Consider the following 18,210-nt stretch of genomic DNA (forward strand, 5'->3'; position numbering starts at 1 on the left):
TAGAGGAGGAGCCAGATCATTGTTCCTACTTAGTAGGGACAGACGATCTGTCTCTTCTCCCCTGTTTACACACAAATCCCTGTTCTTGCTCTCATGCCCGCGATTGCGAGTGGCCGGCGGCGATTGTGCCCGCCGGCCACGTGCATCGGGTCCCCCTCTGTGCAGCGGGCACGCACTGCTACGGCTCTTGAATGGAGCCGCCGCACTCGTATGGCGGTTTGCGCAGATGTGCCATTCTGCCAGCGTATATCAGCGTGAGCCAGTCGGCAAGTGGTTAATGTCAAAGTGAAAACAGATCCCTGCAAAGGGATTTACATTAAATTACATATGAGTCCCATAGTCAAAACAGACATTATTTGGTTGTCAGTGAGTGAGTCCCAATAAGTCCCTTTAGAGAGGGAAGGAAGGACTTATGAAAGCTATCACATCACCCACATCTAATGCAAGGTTGCCTCCTATGGTATTTCTGAATACACAGCACCATTTTGTGGTTGAAAGGAGATAAGCACAACCCATCCATAAAGGTTGGGGTGCAAGGAATGCCAAGTTTCATATATCTACAGTGGATATAAAAACCCATGTTAAAATGTCAGGTTTCTGTGATGTAAAAAAATGAGACAAAGATAAATCATTTCAGAACGTTTTCCACCTTTAATGTGGACTATAAACTGAACACTTAATTGAAAAACAAACTGAAATCTTTTAGGGGGAGGGGAATAAAAAACTAAAATAATGTGGTGGCATAAGTATGCACACCCCCTTATAACTGGGGATGTAGCTGTTTTCAGAAATAAGCAATCACATTCAAACTCATGTTAAATAGGAGTCAGTACACACCTTCCATAATTTAAATTGCCTCTGATTAACCCCAAAAAAAGTTCAGCTGTTCTAGTAGGTCTTTCCTGACATTTTCTTAGTCGCATCCTACAGCAAAAGCCATGGTCCACAGAGGGCACCAAGGCATCAGAAGGATTGTTAAAAGGAGTCAGTCAGGAGAAGGGTAAAAAAGAATTTCCAAGGCATTAGTTATGCCATGGAACACAATGAACACAGTCATCATCAAGTGGAGAAAAATATGGCACAACAGTGACATTACCAAGAACTGGATGTCCCTTCAAAATTGATGAAAAGATGAGAAGAAAACTGGTCAGCGAGGCTGCCAAGAGGCTTACAGCAACATTAAAGGAGCTGCAGGAATATCTGTACTGGCTGTGTGGTACATGGGACAACAATGACCCACGACATACATTCAAATCAACAAAAGAATGGCTTCACCAGAAGAAGATTAAAGTTTTGGAATGGCCAAGCCAGAGCCCAGACCTGAAACCCATTGAAAATCTGTGGGGTGATCTGAAGAGGGCTGTCCAAAGGAGATGCCCTTACAATCTGACAGATTCTGAGTGTTTTTGCAAAGAAGAGTGGGCAAATATTGCCAAGTGAAGATGTTCCATGCTGATAGACTCATACCCAAAAAGAGTGCTGTAGTAAAATCAAAAGGTGCTTCAACAAAGTATTAGTTTAAGGGTGTGCACACTTATGCAACCATATTATTATAGTTTCATTTTTCACTCTACCTAAAAGATTTCAGTTTGTTTTTCAACTGAATTGTACAGTTTATAGGTCACATTAAAGGTGAAAAAAAAGTTCTGAAATGATTTATCTTTGTCTCATTTTATCAAAGAAACTTGACATTTTAACAGGGGTGTGTAGACTTTTTATATCCACTGTATGTATGACTAAGACCTACTTGAAAATGACATTATGTTATGGTAACTACTGGAGCTATATGATCCTAAAAAGCAATATGCATATACTTGAAATCATATCAGGATTTTTTTAGCAGGTAAGTAAAATATGTTGCTAGCACACCTAGGATTTTCTCTATTTATTTAGAGAATCCTGCATGGTTCCAAAACATTGCATTACTATGTGATCTACAACAGTGGCATAACAATGACCATTGCAGTTCTTGCAGCTGCTGCAGCCTGGGGGTGAAAAGGGAAGTTACTGGGGTGGGACGTGAAGGCAATTTAAACATAGAACATCTGTGATAAAACAGATCCATCACTGTATTGTTCAGCCCCGGTTCACGCGCTGGTGATTTAGCAGCCTGACAAGTCACGTCCCGTTCTGTACTACGGAACCCGCTCTAATAGGAGCGAGGCAAGTCGCTCCGACTTAGAAAAATGTTCCTGTAGTATTTTTGGGGCGACTTCAGGCAACTTGCATTGACTTCTATACAGAAGTCGTTTTGCAAGTCGCCGCTGAAGTCGTGTGCAGGTCGCTTCGGTGAGTCGACCTGCAAGTCGTGCCGCCCCTGTGTGAACCAGCAGTAAGGATTGCAGAAGTTGCTGCTGTCACTGTACTTCCTGAGAAATTTGCAATCAAGAACAGCTGATGTCAGACATACAGGAGGAGCTGTAAGACCCCTTTCACACTGGGGCGTTTTTCAGACGCTTTTAGGCTAAAAATAGTGCCTGTAAAGCGCCTAAAAAAAACGCCTCCCCTGCAGTCCCAGTGTGAAAGCCAGAGTGCTTTCACACCGGGGCGCTGCGCTGGCAGGACGTTAAGGGCACTTTCACACTGGGGTGTTGGGGCGTCAGCGGTAAAGCTGTTTTTAGCGACGCTTTACTCTCGTTTTAGTGGCGCTTTTCGGCCGCTAGCGGGCGCTTTTAACCGCTGCTAGTGGCCAAAAAATGGTTAAAAGCACCAGCAAAGCGCCGCTCTCGCTTTGGCGACACTGCTCATTGCTTTCAATGGGCAGGGGTGCTTTAGGAGCGGTGTATACACTGCACCTAAAGCGCTGCAAAGATGCTGCTTGCAGGACTTTTTTTAATGTCCCGCAAGCGCACCGCTCCAGTGTGAAAGCACTTGGACTTTCACACTGAAATGACAGGAGAGGTGCTTTACAGGCGCTCTGCAGGCACTATTTTTTGCGCTATAGCACCTGCAAAGCAGCTCAGTGTGAATGTAGCCTTAGAATCGTTGTTGCTAATCACAGATCTCCTTTGCAGGCTGTGAAGTAAGGAGACTAAGTCCTGGTTCACACTGAATGTGGCTTTAAAATTGCGCTACTTCACTTGAAATCACACAATTTCAAAGCCACATGTCAGTGCGACTTCAGCTTTGACTTGGCTGACATCTGTGTGACTTCATGCACAGATGTCTATGTGAGTCACACCTGAAATCGCCAATAGTAGTGCAGGAACTACTTTTTCAAATCGGTGCGGCACTGCAAAGTTAATGTCGCAGCTCTTTCAACCGTTTCATTGCTGCCAAAAAGGTGCAACTTGTCATGCAATTTAACCTGTCAAATCACTTGAAAAGTCGCACCTGTATGAACGTGGTATTCGGTTGTTTTAGTAGCGTAGATTTATTGCCTTCAGAGATTCTGGTCATCCTGGCAAACACTGAAATTAACTTTCCAATGCCTAATGCAATGCCTCCTTAGCTAAAAACTTAGCTACAGTAAAAAGCTGTAATTGGTTCTGAAAAAAAATCTCACAATTTAAATAAGGCAGGCTATAGATGGTATGAATTTCTTTCTTGCAACCAGGGGTTGCAGGAAAAAAATTTGGCACGATTTCCCCATCAACACAGACAGTGCTTACAGAATAATCCCTCCTGCCAAGCAATTGTCTACTCCTGGCTCGGGGGGCTCGGGGGGCTCTGGGGGCGGGGAGCTGTTCCTGTGGGAAGAAAACATTGATTATTGCTAGCGGCTACAACAAGTGAATCTAGCAGGCTGGTTGTAACCAAGTTGATCGATCAACTTGGTACATTCAACTGCTCACACACAGTTCAAATCTCGTCCGGTTCCTGCTGAACCGGCCGACATTCGAACCGTCTATGGCCGGCCTAAGTTTGTATTAGGGGTATGGAGTAATTGTATGCAAGAGTACTAACAATTATGTCATATTATAAAATATTGTGATGGTTAATATTATTGCTACTACAATTATTTTTGTAGGCAGTCAATACTGCAGTATGTCTGCCGACCTAAAGAGGGCACTGTACTGCTTCTTTAGGCTGGCAGTAACTTATAGGGGACTAAAGTTGTTGAATGCTGAAAAAGACTGGTGGTTAATTAGAAAATGAATGTTAATGTTTATTCCCTGCACTGCTGACTCCTCTTTCCTGACAACTTCTACTTTCAGCACTGGTCCCTATTAATGTACTAACTTTACTGATGGCTCTCCTCTCTCTTTGATTTTGACATACTGTATGTTTACATTGATGACAATAGGAGGCCCCATAGCCCCCAGGGAGTCCCACCAAAATTCTGCTTTGGGGTCCCCCATAATCTGCAGTAATACTCCCTGATATCTAGATATATATTTGGCCTTTGAAAAAAGATCCATGGTGTGCTGGCAACATATTTTATTTTATATGTGATGCAAGTCAACAGTTACTACTCCACCCCTAACCAATATCTATTCTGGTATGGTGTGTGATGGGAATATATTAATGAATTTGTGAAAGGATTTTGTTAATGGGACAGTTTAAATATACACAGCTGTGCTGGAAATCCTATATTAAAATGGATGTAAACCTCAGTCATGGAATCTGAGCAAAGCACATGCACTGAGCAAAATTATAAACGCAAAACTTGAACATAGATCTTTGAGTTCAGCTCATGATAAATAGGGGCAAACACAAAAATGTTGCTCAGTGTATATCTGTAGTGTTTACTTATCTCTCTCCAAACCTCTAAGTGCTGTTTCTCTCTGGTGCTTCGTTCCTCTGTTATCATGTGTTGGGAAAACGTCTGAGAAGTTTTCCCAACACATGATATAAAATTTGTGAAGCGGTGGGGGGAGCTCAGCAGACAGCTTGTCTATTCAGAACACAGTTCTTCTGCTGTGTGGAGGGGGGGATGCCTTTCCTACCAATCAGCTCCCACACAGTGTTACTGAGCCCCTCTTCTGTGATACTAACAGATGAAGGAAGATTTTAACACTTTTCCGCCCTTTTGAAGGGGTGTAGAAAAGAGAAGACTGGAGATAAACAAATAAAACCTATAAAAGAGGACTTGTTTAATTTCTGTGTATCACTGGGTATTTATGAGGGTTTACAACCACTTTAAGGTATTCGGGTACTGTAGCAGTGTTTACCCCTGTTACACTTTTTGGTCCTTCATTGGGAAAGGATATATGGTATACTAGAGACACTGGGAGCATTCAATAAAGCATTTGAAACACCTTTTTGGGCATATTGGCCCTTTAGAATGTTCAGTGCCAAAATAATTAAAGCGTTGTGAAAGTTTCATAAAAATTCTGAGGCAAACCACAAATACCTGTTGTTCTTCTTTGCATCACTTTTAACAATGGGTTGTGTCTGCAACAAATTCAAAAAGAATTACCTCCATTTCATAGATAATCAAAGCTGAACTGTGGAAGCTGAGCTGTGGCTTTTATTGCAGAAGAGACATGTACTGTCTCTTCTGTATTAAAATGGCCCTACCTGCCTATTCACTGTCTCCTCCAGCACTGTAAACTGAGCTGCGCATTCACAGCTCAGCTTACAGCGCCAGCCTAGTCTCCAAATACTGGGATGATGGCCTCCTGTGCATGCGCAAAAGTGACGCCAATGAGGAAGCCCAAATACTGGAACTCAGAAGAAGATGGACAGGCAAGTATTGAGACTTTAGTTCCGCTTTAAACTGGAGGTAATTGAGACCAACCCAAAGTTGAAATACAAAGACAGGCCAGATTGGTGGGAATGGGGGGATTGGGGGGGGGTGGTTTGTAGGCCTCCAGTGGCCTGCCAACCAATGAGACTAGCTCCCCATTAAGTCCGTCTGTCTTGTGAATGACAGTGGATAACACTGGGCAGATTGCATTTAGCCCAATAGAGGCTTTGGTATCCCTGTCAGGTTCAATTGCTATATAATTGACAGTGTACAGCAGTGGACAGATTCCAAAGCTGCTAGACTACATTTATTTACACTTTTTTTTTAAACTAGGGTTTAGTGTCACTTTCATTTTTATACTTAACTGTAGAATTTTAAATCATTGTTCAGCACCAATAAGAAACTAAGGAGGGACAACTTTTTGATAAATGTCTCCCAAGGTTTTTAAAACATTAACACACTGATAAGATCATCTACATTGAGGACATGTTTAGTGGTTTATGTATAATCTATTTCTAAAATGATTTGCATTCTATAAAAATTGTACTTCTTTTTCTATTTTTAAAAATTATTTTATTGTTTACTCTTTAATACTTACTGACCCTTTTGAAAATAGTTTTATTTTTACTTTTTTTTAAACTTTGTATAATGCCACTATGTGTTGTTCCCAGGGTGGGAGTTGAAGCTTTGTTAAATGACCCAAAAGTCAGCATTCCACAAGAAGAAATTGCGTATGGTCGGACCAAAGTATTCGTCAGGACTCCAAAAACAGTATGTTATTTTTTATTCTTCCTTCCAGGGAGGGAGGGAAAATACACAGGCTATTAGCATAGATTATGGGAGACATTTAAGGAAAAAACTATACTGTAGTTTTATTGATTTTTTTGTGTTTTACTACTGTTGCTTGATGTAAGTTATTAATAATCAGCATGAGCGTGACATCACAGCCCTGCCTCTCCACCTTGTTCAATCAAAGAACGTGTTGCATTCAATAAGACTATGGAAAGCATTCTTTGAATGGCACTTATGTCAACAGGTCGACCTCCAATGTTCACAATGCAGCAGGGCAGCCGTTCAGCATGTGACCCGTAAGTTAGTTGAGATCAGTGGAGTAGTGATGTCTACTACAGTGATTTCCAGTTTCTAGAGCACGTGTCAAACACAAGGCCTGCGGACGAATCTGGCCCTCCAGGCCATTTTCATGTGGCCCTTGCACCCTGTGTACATAGTGCACCCCTGAACTCTGCACTCTGTACATAGCACACCCCTCAACGTTGCACTCTGTACATAGCACACCCCTGAACTCTGCACTCTGTATGTAGCACACCCCTGAACGCTGCACTCTGTACATAGCACACCCCTGAACTCTGCACTCTGTACATAGCACACCCCTGAACGCTGCACTCTGTACATAGCACACCCCTGAACTCTGCACTCTGTACATAGCACACCCCTGAACTCTTTACATAGTGCACCCCTGAACTCTGCACTCTGTACGTAGTGCATCCCTGAACTCTGCACTCTGTATGTAGTGCACCCCTGAACTCTGCACTCTGTATGTAGCACACCCTTGAACTCTGCACTCTGTACGTAGCGCACCCCTGAATTCTGCACTCTGTACGTAGCACACCCCTGAACACTGCACTCTGTACGTAGTGCATGCCTGAACTCTTTACACAGTGCACCCTGAACTCTGTACATAGCGCACCCCTGAACTCTGCACTCTGTACTTAGCACACCCCTGAACTCTGCACTCTGTACTTAGCACACCCCTGAACTCTGCACTCTGTACGTAGTGCATGCCTGAACTCTTTACATAGTGCACCCTGAACTCTGTACGTAGTGCATCCCTGAACTCTACACTCTGTACATAGCACACCCCCGAACTCTGTACATAGCGCAATCCTGAACTCTGCACTCTGTACGTAGCGCACCCTGAACTCTGCACTCTGTACTTAGCACACCCCTGAACTCTGCACTCTGTATGTAGTGCATCCCTGAACTCTTTACATAGTTCACCCTGATTTCTGTACATAGCGCACCCCTGAACTCTGCACTCTGTACGTAGTGCATCCCTGAACTCTGCACTCTGTACATAGCACACCCCTGAACTCTGCGCTCTGTATGTAGCACACCCCTGAACTCTGCACTCTGTATGTAGCACACCCCTGAACTCCACACACACACACGCACTCCTGGTATTTATTGCCCCTTAAAGATCCTCCCACTGCAATTTGGCCACACCCATTGTTCCATGCAGTTCAGGGCGGGATGTTGTTGAGTTCCTTCACCTATTCTCTGAGAAAAAATATCCCTGCATAAATTTATATAGTCTCACAGATACAACTGGCCCTTTGAGGACAACCGTAATGCTGATGTAGCCCCCAATGAAATTGAGTTTGACATCCCTGTTCTAGAGGAATCCACAGGTATTTTATATAATAAGTTGCATTTGCATACAGCTGGGTCAATGTAACTAACTATGTATAAAATGCCATACCTGGAATTCCTCTTTAAACTTTATATGCCACTGATTTGGAAATAATTATGATAGCTTAATGAAAACTGAGCTAATTTAATGATTTATTTTCAGCTTTTTGACTTGGAAGAGCTACGCAGGCGGAAGCTGAATGAATTGGCCACCCTAATACAGAAAATATACCGTGGCTGGAAGCAACGGAAACTGTTTTTGCTCATGCGCAAGAGCCAGATCCTCATTGCTGCATTCTACCGAGGAAATCACGTATGTTTCTTCATCATTAATTATGTTTGTTTCTGGGCAGAGAGACACTTGAATATGAAAACTTTAAGCCCAACTCCAGGCAATGTTTGATGTATTTAAAATGGATCTTTACGCATGGTATAAAATAAAAAAAGAAGCTCACGCTGCAATATTCACCTCTGTTCATCAGATTTCCCTTGCAGTACTTCTTTTTTGCCACAAAATTCATTCAATGTCATTCAAATTAGAAGACTGAGGACATAAATAAATGAATAGTCATTCTGGCCCTGCTTACCTAAGGGGGCATTACCACAATGCTGTTCATTCATATTGTACTGAATCTGAGAGGGATGTTGATGCCAGCGCCAATCTGTACATTAGTAGAGGACTGCCCAGACTGGAGAATAGACAAAGAGGAAGAAGACAAAGCGCATGACATGACTGGCTTAAAGATGTCTGAAAAAGGTACAGTGCCTTGCAAAAGTATTCACCCCCCATTGGCATTTTTCGTGTTTTGTTGCTTCACATCCTGGAATTAACATGGATTAAGTGAGGATTTGCATCGTTTAATTTACAGAACATGCCCACAACTTTGAAGATGTTTTTTTTTTTATTGTGAAGCAAACAACAAATAGGACAAAATAACAGAAAAAGTGCATAACTATTCACCCCCCTAAAGTCAATACTTTGTAGAGCCACCTTTTGCGGCTATCACAGCTCCAAGTCACTTTGAATAAGTCTCTATGAGCTTGCCACATCTTACCACTGAGATTTTTGCCCATTCCTCCTTGCAAAACTGCTCCAGCTCCTTCAAGTTAGACGGTTTGCGCTTGTGAACAGCAATCTTTAAGTCTGACCACAGATTTTCTATTGGATTGAGGTCTGGGCTTTGACTAGGCCATTCCAACACATTTACATGTTTCCCCTTAAACCACTCAAGTGTTGCTTTAGCAGTGTGTTTGGGGTCATTGTCCTGCTGGAAGGTGAACCTCTGTCCTAGCCTCAAATCACACACAGAGTGGTAGTGGTTTTGCTCAAGAATATCCCTGTATTTAGCACCATCCATCTTTCCCTCAACTCTGACCAGTTTCCCAGTTCCGACTGCTGAAAAACATCCCCACAGCATGATGCTGCCACCACCATGTTTCACTGTGGGGATGGTGTTCTTTGGGTGATGTGATGTGTTGGGTTTGCGCCAGACATAACGTTTTCTTTGATGGCCAAAAAGTTCAATTTTAGTCTCATCAGACCAGAGCACCTTCCTCCATACATTTTGGGAGTCTCCCACATGCCTTTTCACAAACTCAAAATGTGCCATTTTGTTTTTTGCTGAAAGTGATGGCTTTCTTCTGGCCACTCTGCCATAAAGCCCAACTCTGTGGAGCATATGGCTTATTTTCGTCCTATGTACAGATATTTCAGTCTCTGCTGTGGAACTCTGCAGCTCCTCCAGGGTTACCTTAGGTCTCTGTGTTGCCTCTCTGATTAATGCCCTCCTTGCCCAGTCCGTGAGTTTTGGTGTGCGGCCGTCTCTTGGCAGGTTTGCTGTTGTGCCATGTTCTTTCCATTTGGTTATGATAGATTTGATGGTGCTCCTAGGGATCATCAAAGATTTGGATATTTTTTTATAACCTAACCCTGACTTGTACTTCTCAACAACATTGTCCCTTACTTGTTTGGAGAGTTCCTTGGTCTTCATTGTAGTGTTTGGTTAGTGGTGCCTCTTGCTTAGGTGTTGCAGCCTCTGGGGCCTTTCAAAAAAGGTGTGTATATGTAATGACAGATCATGTGACACTTAGATTGCACACAGGTGGACATCATTTCACTAATTATGTGACTTCTGAAGGTAATTGGTTGCACCAGAGCTTTTTATGGGCTTCATAACAAAGGGGTGAACACATACGCAGATGCCAATTATCAGTTTTTTATTGCTGAAAAATAGTTTTATGTATATATTTTTCTAACTTAGACTATTGTGTTCTAATCCATCACATATAATTCAGATTAAAAAAACCTTGAACTGAAGGCTGTAATGCAGGGGCCTCAAACACGTGGTCCTCCAGCTGTGCGAAACTACAAGTCCCATGTGGCATTGCAAGGCTTACTGTTACAAGTATGACTCCTACAGACAGAGGCATGATGGGACTTGTAGTTCTGCAACAGCTGGAGAGCCGTCAGTTTGAGACCCCTGCTGTAATGTAACAAAATAGGTAAAAAGCCAAAGGGGTGAATACTTTTGCAAGGCACTGTAAGTATAAAACAACAAAGCAAAATATACATTGTGGGGGTCTTCCAGGAGGGAGAAGGGCTGGATCTGGAGTTGGACATTACAGACATAAAGTAGAGATATCAATAATATCTATTAAAACCAGGCACACTTCTGGGCAATTCAAACTGATTAAATGATGCAGAGAGCATATCAGAACCAGTAGACCCAGATATACACTCACCGGTCACTTTATTAGGTGCACCTTGCTAGTACCGGGTTGGACCCCCTTTTGCCTTCAGAACTGCCTTAACTCTTCATGGCATAGATTCAACAAGGTGTTGGAAATATTCCTCAGAGATTTTGGTCCATATTGACATGATAGCATCACGCAGTTGTTGTAGATTTGACGGCTGCATATCCATGATGCGAATCTCCCATTCCGCCACATCCCAAAGGTGTTCTATTGGATTGAGATCTGGTGACTGTGAAGGCCATTAGAATACAGTGAACTTATTGTCATGGTCAAGAAACCAGTGGTGAGATGATTTGAGCTTTGTGACATGGTACATTATCCTGCTGGAAGGAGCCATCAGAAGATGGGTACACTGTAGTCATAAAGGGATGGACGTGGTCAGCAACAATACTCAGGTAGAGCGTGTCATTTAAATGATGCTCATTTGGTACTAAGGGGCCCATAGTGTGCCAGGAAAATATCCCCCACACCATTACACCACACGCACCAGCCTGAATCATTGATACAAGGCAGGACGGATCTGTGCTTTTATGTTGTTTACGCCTAATTCTTTCCTTACCATCTGAAATGTTGCAGCTAAAATCAAGACTCATCAGACCAGGCAACATTTTTCCAATCTTGTAGCCTCAATTTCCTGTTCTTATCTGACAGGGGTGGCACCCGGTGTGGTCTTCCGCTGCTGTAGCCCATCTGCTTCAAAGTGTGTTGTGCATTCAGAGATGGTATTCTGCATACCTTAGTTGTAACGAGTAGTTATTTGAGTTACTGTTGACTTTCTATCATCTCAAACCAGTCTGCCCATTCTACTCTGACCTCTGACATCAACAAGGCCTTTTCGACCCACATAACTGCCGCTTACTGGATATTTTCTCTTTTTCTGACCATCCTCTGTAAACCCTGGAGATAGTTGTGCATGAAAATACCAGTAGATAGGTAGGGTTGGGATGTCCGGTCTGTGTCTCTCCGCTGGCTGTTGAACATCTCGGCTCTTCCAGTCCAGGACTCCTACTCCCCTTCCTACCTGTCCTCATAAGGATATACACATATACGTATACACCTTTTTGTATATCCACATTAGGTCCTTAGCCTTCTGGACCCCAGCTCACCCACATATGCCGCATCGTTGTTTTGGGGTGCGACTATCCCCAGTGTACTTGGGGGCATTGTTTCCCCCTGGCATTCTTTTGTTAAAGCCCAGGGGATTCTTGATCTATTTTTGAGTGGACGTTGCTGGGAGGACACCCGTGGGGCTGTTTTTAACCATATGGATACCTATGCATCATCAATGCATTAGAAATGTACTTTCACTAAATGAACCCTGATGAAGAAAAATTCTGAAACGCGTTGGTTCTGTGAGATCATGCATTTCCAATAATGGTTTTCTATCATGCATTGTTTTCATATTTGTATCCATATATATGTATATTGTTCATACATGTGATTGCATATACTTTTTTCTGCCTTATGTATATTTTTTGTCATAATAAATTATATTTTTTATTGTAATATTGTGTGGTAGTGCCTTTAAAATCCCACCCCAGGGGACTTTTGCTTTTTCTATGAAAATACCAGTAGATCAGCAGTCTTTGAAATGCTCAGACCAGCCCCAACTGTTGGGCCTCCAACAACCATGCCAGTGTTCAAAGTCACTTAAATCCCTTATTTACTAAAGAGAAATAGGCTGTTCACTTAGCAAGGGAAGGTTCCCTTAGCTTAATGAATGTGATGAAAATTCACTTTGCAAAGAATTCCCAATCATATATGTGGGGAAAAAAAACACAGTATATTTACTTGCACATGATTGGATGATGGAAGTCATCAGAGATTTGCCTCATTCCTTAAGTTAAGGGAAACGTCACTTGAAAAGTGAACACATTTTTTGCCTTTAGTAAATTACCCCACAGTGTCAACTAAAAGTAACCCCTGCTTTTAATATTTTTTTATCCTATGAATATTTTGAATTGCCTGAGTTTCTGATACGAAGTTACCAGTCACAGGAATATGTCCAATGAGTTAGTTAAAGAGACAGTGAAATAATTTGGATAAAACACCATTTCCTGCCACATGAAAGCATAAATGTGGTGCTCAGTGCGGTGATGTTCCCGCATTTGTCACTTTGCACAAGCAGAAAGGGGAGCAACACTTTGCACACTGTCAACCAAGATCACCCCCCCAGCACAACTCTGATTTGCTGACCAGCATCCCAGTTCACCTTGCAAAAGTAAGTGCTGCTGCAGCCAGCAGTACAGGGTAGTAAGGCTTCCTTATTACAGGGGTCCTAGTCCCGTCATCAAAAACTGCAACCCCTGTTCACACACCATTGCAAGTGACTTCTCTAAATAACCTCAAAACCCCAAATTAGCCAGCTCCACCCCAGGGCTTAGGCACATGTCCATAAATAACTAGAGAAAAAAATGTTAAATATGTTTTTGTCCTAGGTAAGCACTAACAATCCCATGGGGGCCTATGTTAAATATGGCCATGGGCATACTAAATAGCCATGTCTACTAATGTATTGTTTTAAGTCTTTTTTCCATTTCTATTGCAGCAAAGGAAAAGATATCAAAATATGCGGTACTCTGCTTTACTTATACAAGCCTATATCCGAGGCTGGATGGTAAGAGACTTCCCACATGCAAAGTTTTAAATAGTGCAGAACATTTTAATCAATCCATAATTATAAAGCAAGCACTGTGAATGAGTTTGAATTGTGGCTTGCACGTTTGATTACTGTTAATTTGGTTTTAGGCCCGTGTTTTGCTGAGGCGCATGAAACATCAAAATCGCCAGGGAGAGGCAGCATCCATTATTTGTGCTTATTGGAAGGGGTACCAGGTAATTCTGTTTGCTAATCTGCTTAATGTGGCTTAAAGCTGAACTCCAGGAATTCAACAACTTTGTAAAATGTGCAGGTATATTATGAGTTCACTAGGTTCATTCCACCTCTGGGACTTATCTCTTTAATTACATTCAACAGTTTTATGGAGCTCCGGGAGTACAGCTATCGCTATACCTTGGAGCCCTGGGAGATGATATGTTCTCAAACACAGCATCTCTGCCCGCCCTTCCCCTCTGCTGTTCATTCATAGAAGCCTTTAAATTCTGTGACTGAGTTCACTTAATACAAAGCACTCTGTGATTGGGCAGCAAAAGGGAAGGGGCAGGCACAGCGGCGTGCATATGCGGCTCTTCAGCTGAGAGAGTTGAGACCAGAAGGTCAAAGCTCCGGAATTGTAGCAATAATTATCCTTTCAGAGCTCCATAAGACTGTCAGATGTAAATTAAAGAGATAATTCCACAAGGTGGCCTGCACCTTGTTGGACTTATGTGATTGTAAGGGTTCTTTTTTTAAATAACAAACATATCATACTTACCTCCGCTGTGCAGCTCGTTTTGCACAGAGTGGCCCAGAACCTCGTCTTCTGGGGTCCCTCGGCGGCTCTCGGGGCTCCTCCCCACATCAGATAACCCCCTAGGAGAAGCGCTCTCCCGAGGGGGTTACCTTGCGGGCACGCTCCTGAGTCCAGCATTCAGCCCCATCCCCCCCGGTGCCCGCATCATTGGATTTGATTGACAGCAGTGGGAGCCAATCAAGAGCCGAGAACCCCGGGCAGAGAGACGTCCCCGCCGGGTCAAGTTCCATGGCTCAGGTAAGTAAAACGGGGGGGGGCACTCTGGGGGCCGGTCACTGCCAGGTGTTTTATCGCCTTAATGACTAGGATGCATTAAGGTGAAAAAACACGAGGGTTTACAACCACTTTAACTTATAGTATGCCTGCACATTTATCAACGTGGCTGAATTCCTGGAATTCAGCTTTAATGAATGTGTTGTAAATTTGTGTAATCAGTTGCAGGGCTAGGAATGGAGAGTGAGAGAAACACTGGCTGCAGCTGCTCTCTGTAGCTGATGTCCTACGGTGCTGAACTGGTTCACAGCCATATCAGCAAGAGGCAGGAGGTCCTGAGCAGGAAGGGTTCAATAGACTGAGTCAGGCAGCACTGCGGGAACTGTATTCAAGAGGAGAGAGATTCTACTGTAATCAAGAGCTTTTGAACTGCATTTCCCAGAGAAAGATTGCCAGGAGGGGAAAGAGCTTCATTTTCTCAAGCAGTACAGGTTACAGCTTCATTTTGCTGTGAGGGAGACTGGAGAGTGCACATCGCTGTCCAGTCTGCACCATCACTGCTGCATGTTGGTGGATTGCGCAGGATCCAGAGCGCTTAGTTTTGGAATGCCGACAGCCAGAGTCACCTGGGCGCAGAGCAGAGAGTGGACTAATGGCTGTGTGATGGGATGGGATGGAGAGCTGCGATATCGCTGGAACTGATGAGCTGCTGCTGTGGGGATTTACTATCTGCTGTTGGAGAGAGACTGAGCCCTTTATGAACTGAGCATACAGCCATATAGTAGCCTTATTGCTGCCTGCAGGCTTGACTGGGACTATTCTGATGTGCATCAATGGTACAACTGGGCCCCAACACTAGTCTGCTGAAGAGTTAGGACTAAAGACTGTCCCTTTACGGCTGCTACATAGAGATCTTTGCCTATTGCTTATGCTAAGAGGTACCTTTTAGGGGGCATTACACTATAACCTAGCCAATCTCCTGGAGTGCACTCTAGACTAGTTATAGTATTATTCACATTGCAGTTAATGATTATATACAGTGCTTATTGCTGATTTATGAGTTGATTCCAGTCTAGTGGTACAGAATTCTAACCTAAGTCACTTTGGCCTAGAGATAACATCAATCTTTCCTCTGTGTGCTTATTTATGTTCAAACTGCCATTTACTCTAACCCATACCAATACATTGAGTTCAGTTACCACTAAACAATCTTGTATCTGTTTTCTGATACTAATTCATAGTCGAGATAATAGTATCCACTGCATGCAGTAACTTTCACTCAACCAGGTGTGTCAGAGGGGCTGAGGTTGTTCTTGGAATCGAGGTTCAGAACAGAGAACCAAAATAACTAAGCGGCTCCTGCAGGGGTAGCTCTACACGTGATATATATGAACAAAGAAACGTTATTGGCAAGGTACGGATGGAACTACTGCCAGTTCACACTTGTACTGAGCATTGGCATTTGTGGTGGCTTCTCAAAGGATGTTTCCTGATGAGTAAAAAAGTGTTCTCTCCATCCTACAATACCCATGTGTCCTTCTTAATATGCTTCTATTCTTCTAGGTCATGTACCAATGCTTCTAACAAGCGTGTCTGAAGAAATAAGTGTAACTAGGGCCCCAAACAAAATAGAGACAGTGTAGTCTTAGAAGGACATGTCATTTTAAATGGACTTTAAGGTGTATTTGCCCAATTTGCAGCCAAATTGGGATAACACCTACTTTACATTTTTTACATGTTCTCATTCACAAAGCATAACTTTAAAAAATAGAAATTGTAGCTCATTTGGGGTGGGGGTTATGAGAAACTGACCTGTCCAAATAGGATATTGTACTAAACCTGTAGGTAAATAAGAGAACCAGAACCTTTGCTAAGTGGAAAAGTAGGTTTGATAATAAAGTTAGCATTGCCTACACCTAGGACAAGGCCTCTGTGAACAGATGGGATTACCTTCCTAGGAAATAATCAGTAATCTAAACAAACTAATTGGGAGCAGAAGAACTACTGCAACCAGCATATAACTTTGACCAAAAGTACATAGAAGGGCAGCAGTAAAGAAATAATACAAACTTTATATAAGAAGAGAATAATAAAAGTACATACATCCAATGTACAAACGGGTATTATCAACAAAAGGGCCCAATAGATGTACTGGGGGAATTGTGCACATTACACAACAGTAGACTGTTGTAACTACATCTGTTTTAAATGGATTGTCCCAACACCTGTAAATGAACACTTTTGCTGGACAATTTACCCAGTTAAAAGAAGTAGCAAATAATGTATCTAATAGCAGGAACAACAGGAAACAAAGAGGAACAGAGAGTTACAAGAGGAACCCAGAAAAATTAAAACTGCACAAAAAAACATGCTGTTGACTGACTGCATCATTTATGCCATTTTTTTAGTTTAGCCATAGTCCCAATTTACCTGTCAAAAGGACACAAAGAAGAAACCTTGTCACCAGATCTAGTGTCTAGAGGCCAGTGATGGGCTAGCATTCACCCTAGGACTGAGTCCATGGCTAAAATAGTGGGACTGAGAAAGGATATTGGGCACCAGTTAATTTTGCCTTTCTAAAGTTTTATTGCAGAACGGTTAAGGAGGTGAGGGTTAGGGGTCCCAGATGCGATAGCAGATTACTTACACTCTCCAGATCCAGATCAATGTCCAGCTTAATAGTGTCAGCACCTTTAAGCTGCCCCAGAAAACACTGTAAGCACATTCCCAAATCGTCCTGCAAGTGAGTCACCAGGCCCTTTTTACAGACCAGCCTTCTTCCTGGCTCTCTCCAGCAAGGGGCCTCCTCTGGGTCACCTCCTTGGTACAGCCTCCTCCAACCAGGCAGGGCAGCTTCAGGACCACTTTAGCACTTGTTAGGCCTCAAACCAGGCTATTGGACCTAACAGCAGTGCACCATCCAACAGCGCCTGTTCCAAATATGTATATCCTCCCCCAGCATGCAGCAGTGGCATAAACCTCCTACTGGATTGGATGAAGAAAATATAAATATTCATAACTTAGTTTTGTTTGTGAAATTTCATGCTATGACCAATGATAGCAGTAACATCTACTGGTGACAGAAATCACAAGCCAACTTATGCTTAGAATCAGGTGAAAAATGATACAATTGGTCTGAGCTAACTACAGCCCGGCTAAAAAAGAATATGACATAGTAGCCCCTGTTTAGGACAAGGGGACTACACAAATCTGTAAAAGCCTACCTTGTGTTGATATTCAACAGCACCGAGACTAACGCTGGGCTCCCCTAACTTGGATGTAATGTCTGCAGCCCCAGCAGACTCAGAGTTCTCACTTCAGTGACTCTCTACAATACAGCAGTGGTTTCCAGCCTCATTCCTCAAGTAGGAATGGTCATGTTTCCAGGATTTATTTCATCTTCTCTCACCCCCCCCCCCCCTCCATTTCCAGACATTTAGTGAGTTGGCTGCACTAAGGAGCAGACTACCCAATTTTTCTAGAAAGTTCAAAGGCACATTGCAAGTGAAATACAAATATTCAAGGAAAAAGAAACACAGCAAGTAAGCATATGACCTACTTGCTTTTCTTTTGCCTTTACTTATAGTTTTTAAGTTGGCGACATGAGATCTTTAATGTCTGACACTTTATAATTACAGGTGAGGAAGGAATACAGAAAACAATTCCGTTCTTCTGCAGCAAAGACTTTGGCAAACTTCATCTACAGAGGCATTGTGAGTTCTTTATACTTTTATGCAGTTTATGCTAATTTCCAATTATAGCTGCTGT

The 18,210-nt window shown here is 42.8% G+C and overlaps 1 protein-coding gene across 2 annotated transcripts in view; it reads left to right on the top strand.

Moving 5' to 3' along the window:
* Nucleotides 1-18,210, top strand: part of MYO1A (myosin IA) — a 153,148-nt gene that overhangs the window by 115,383 nt on the left and 19,555 nt on the right. The window contains exons 19-23 of one of the 2 annotated variants that reach the window (XM_073613838.1): nucleotides 6,304-6,403; nucleotides 8,226-8,375; nucleotides 13,365-13,433; nucleotides 13,565-13,651; nucleotides 18,081-18,155. In XM_073613838.1, coding sequence (XP_073469939.1) covers nucleotides 6,304-6,403; nucleotides 8,226-8,375; nucleotides 13,365-13,433; nucleotides 13,565-13,651; nucleotides 18,081-18,155 — 481 coding nt within the window. The remainder of the gene's footprint in view (nucleotides 1-6,303; nucleotides 6,404-8,225; nucleotides 8,376-13,364; nucleotides 13,434-13,564; nucleotides 13,652-18,080; nucleotides 18,156-18,210) is intronic. The other variant, XM_073613839.1, reaches the window with a different exon arrangement.

The sequence above is a fragment of the Aquarana catesbeiana genome, linkage group LG02 (assembly GCF_042186555.1).
Source record: "Aquarana catesbeiana isolate 2022-GZ linkage group LG02, ASM4218655v1, whole genome shotgun sequence".
NCBI classification, from domain to species: Eukaryota; Metazoa; Chordata; class Amphibia; order Anura; family Ranidae; genus Aquarana; species Aquarana catesbeiana.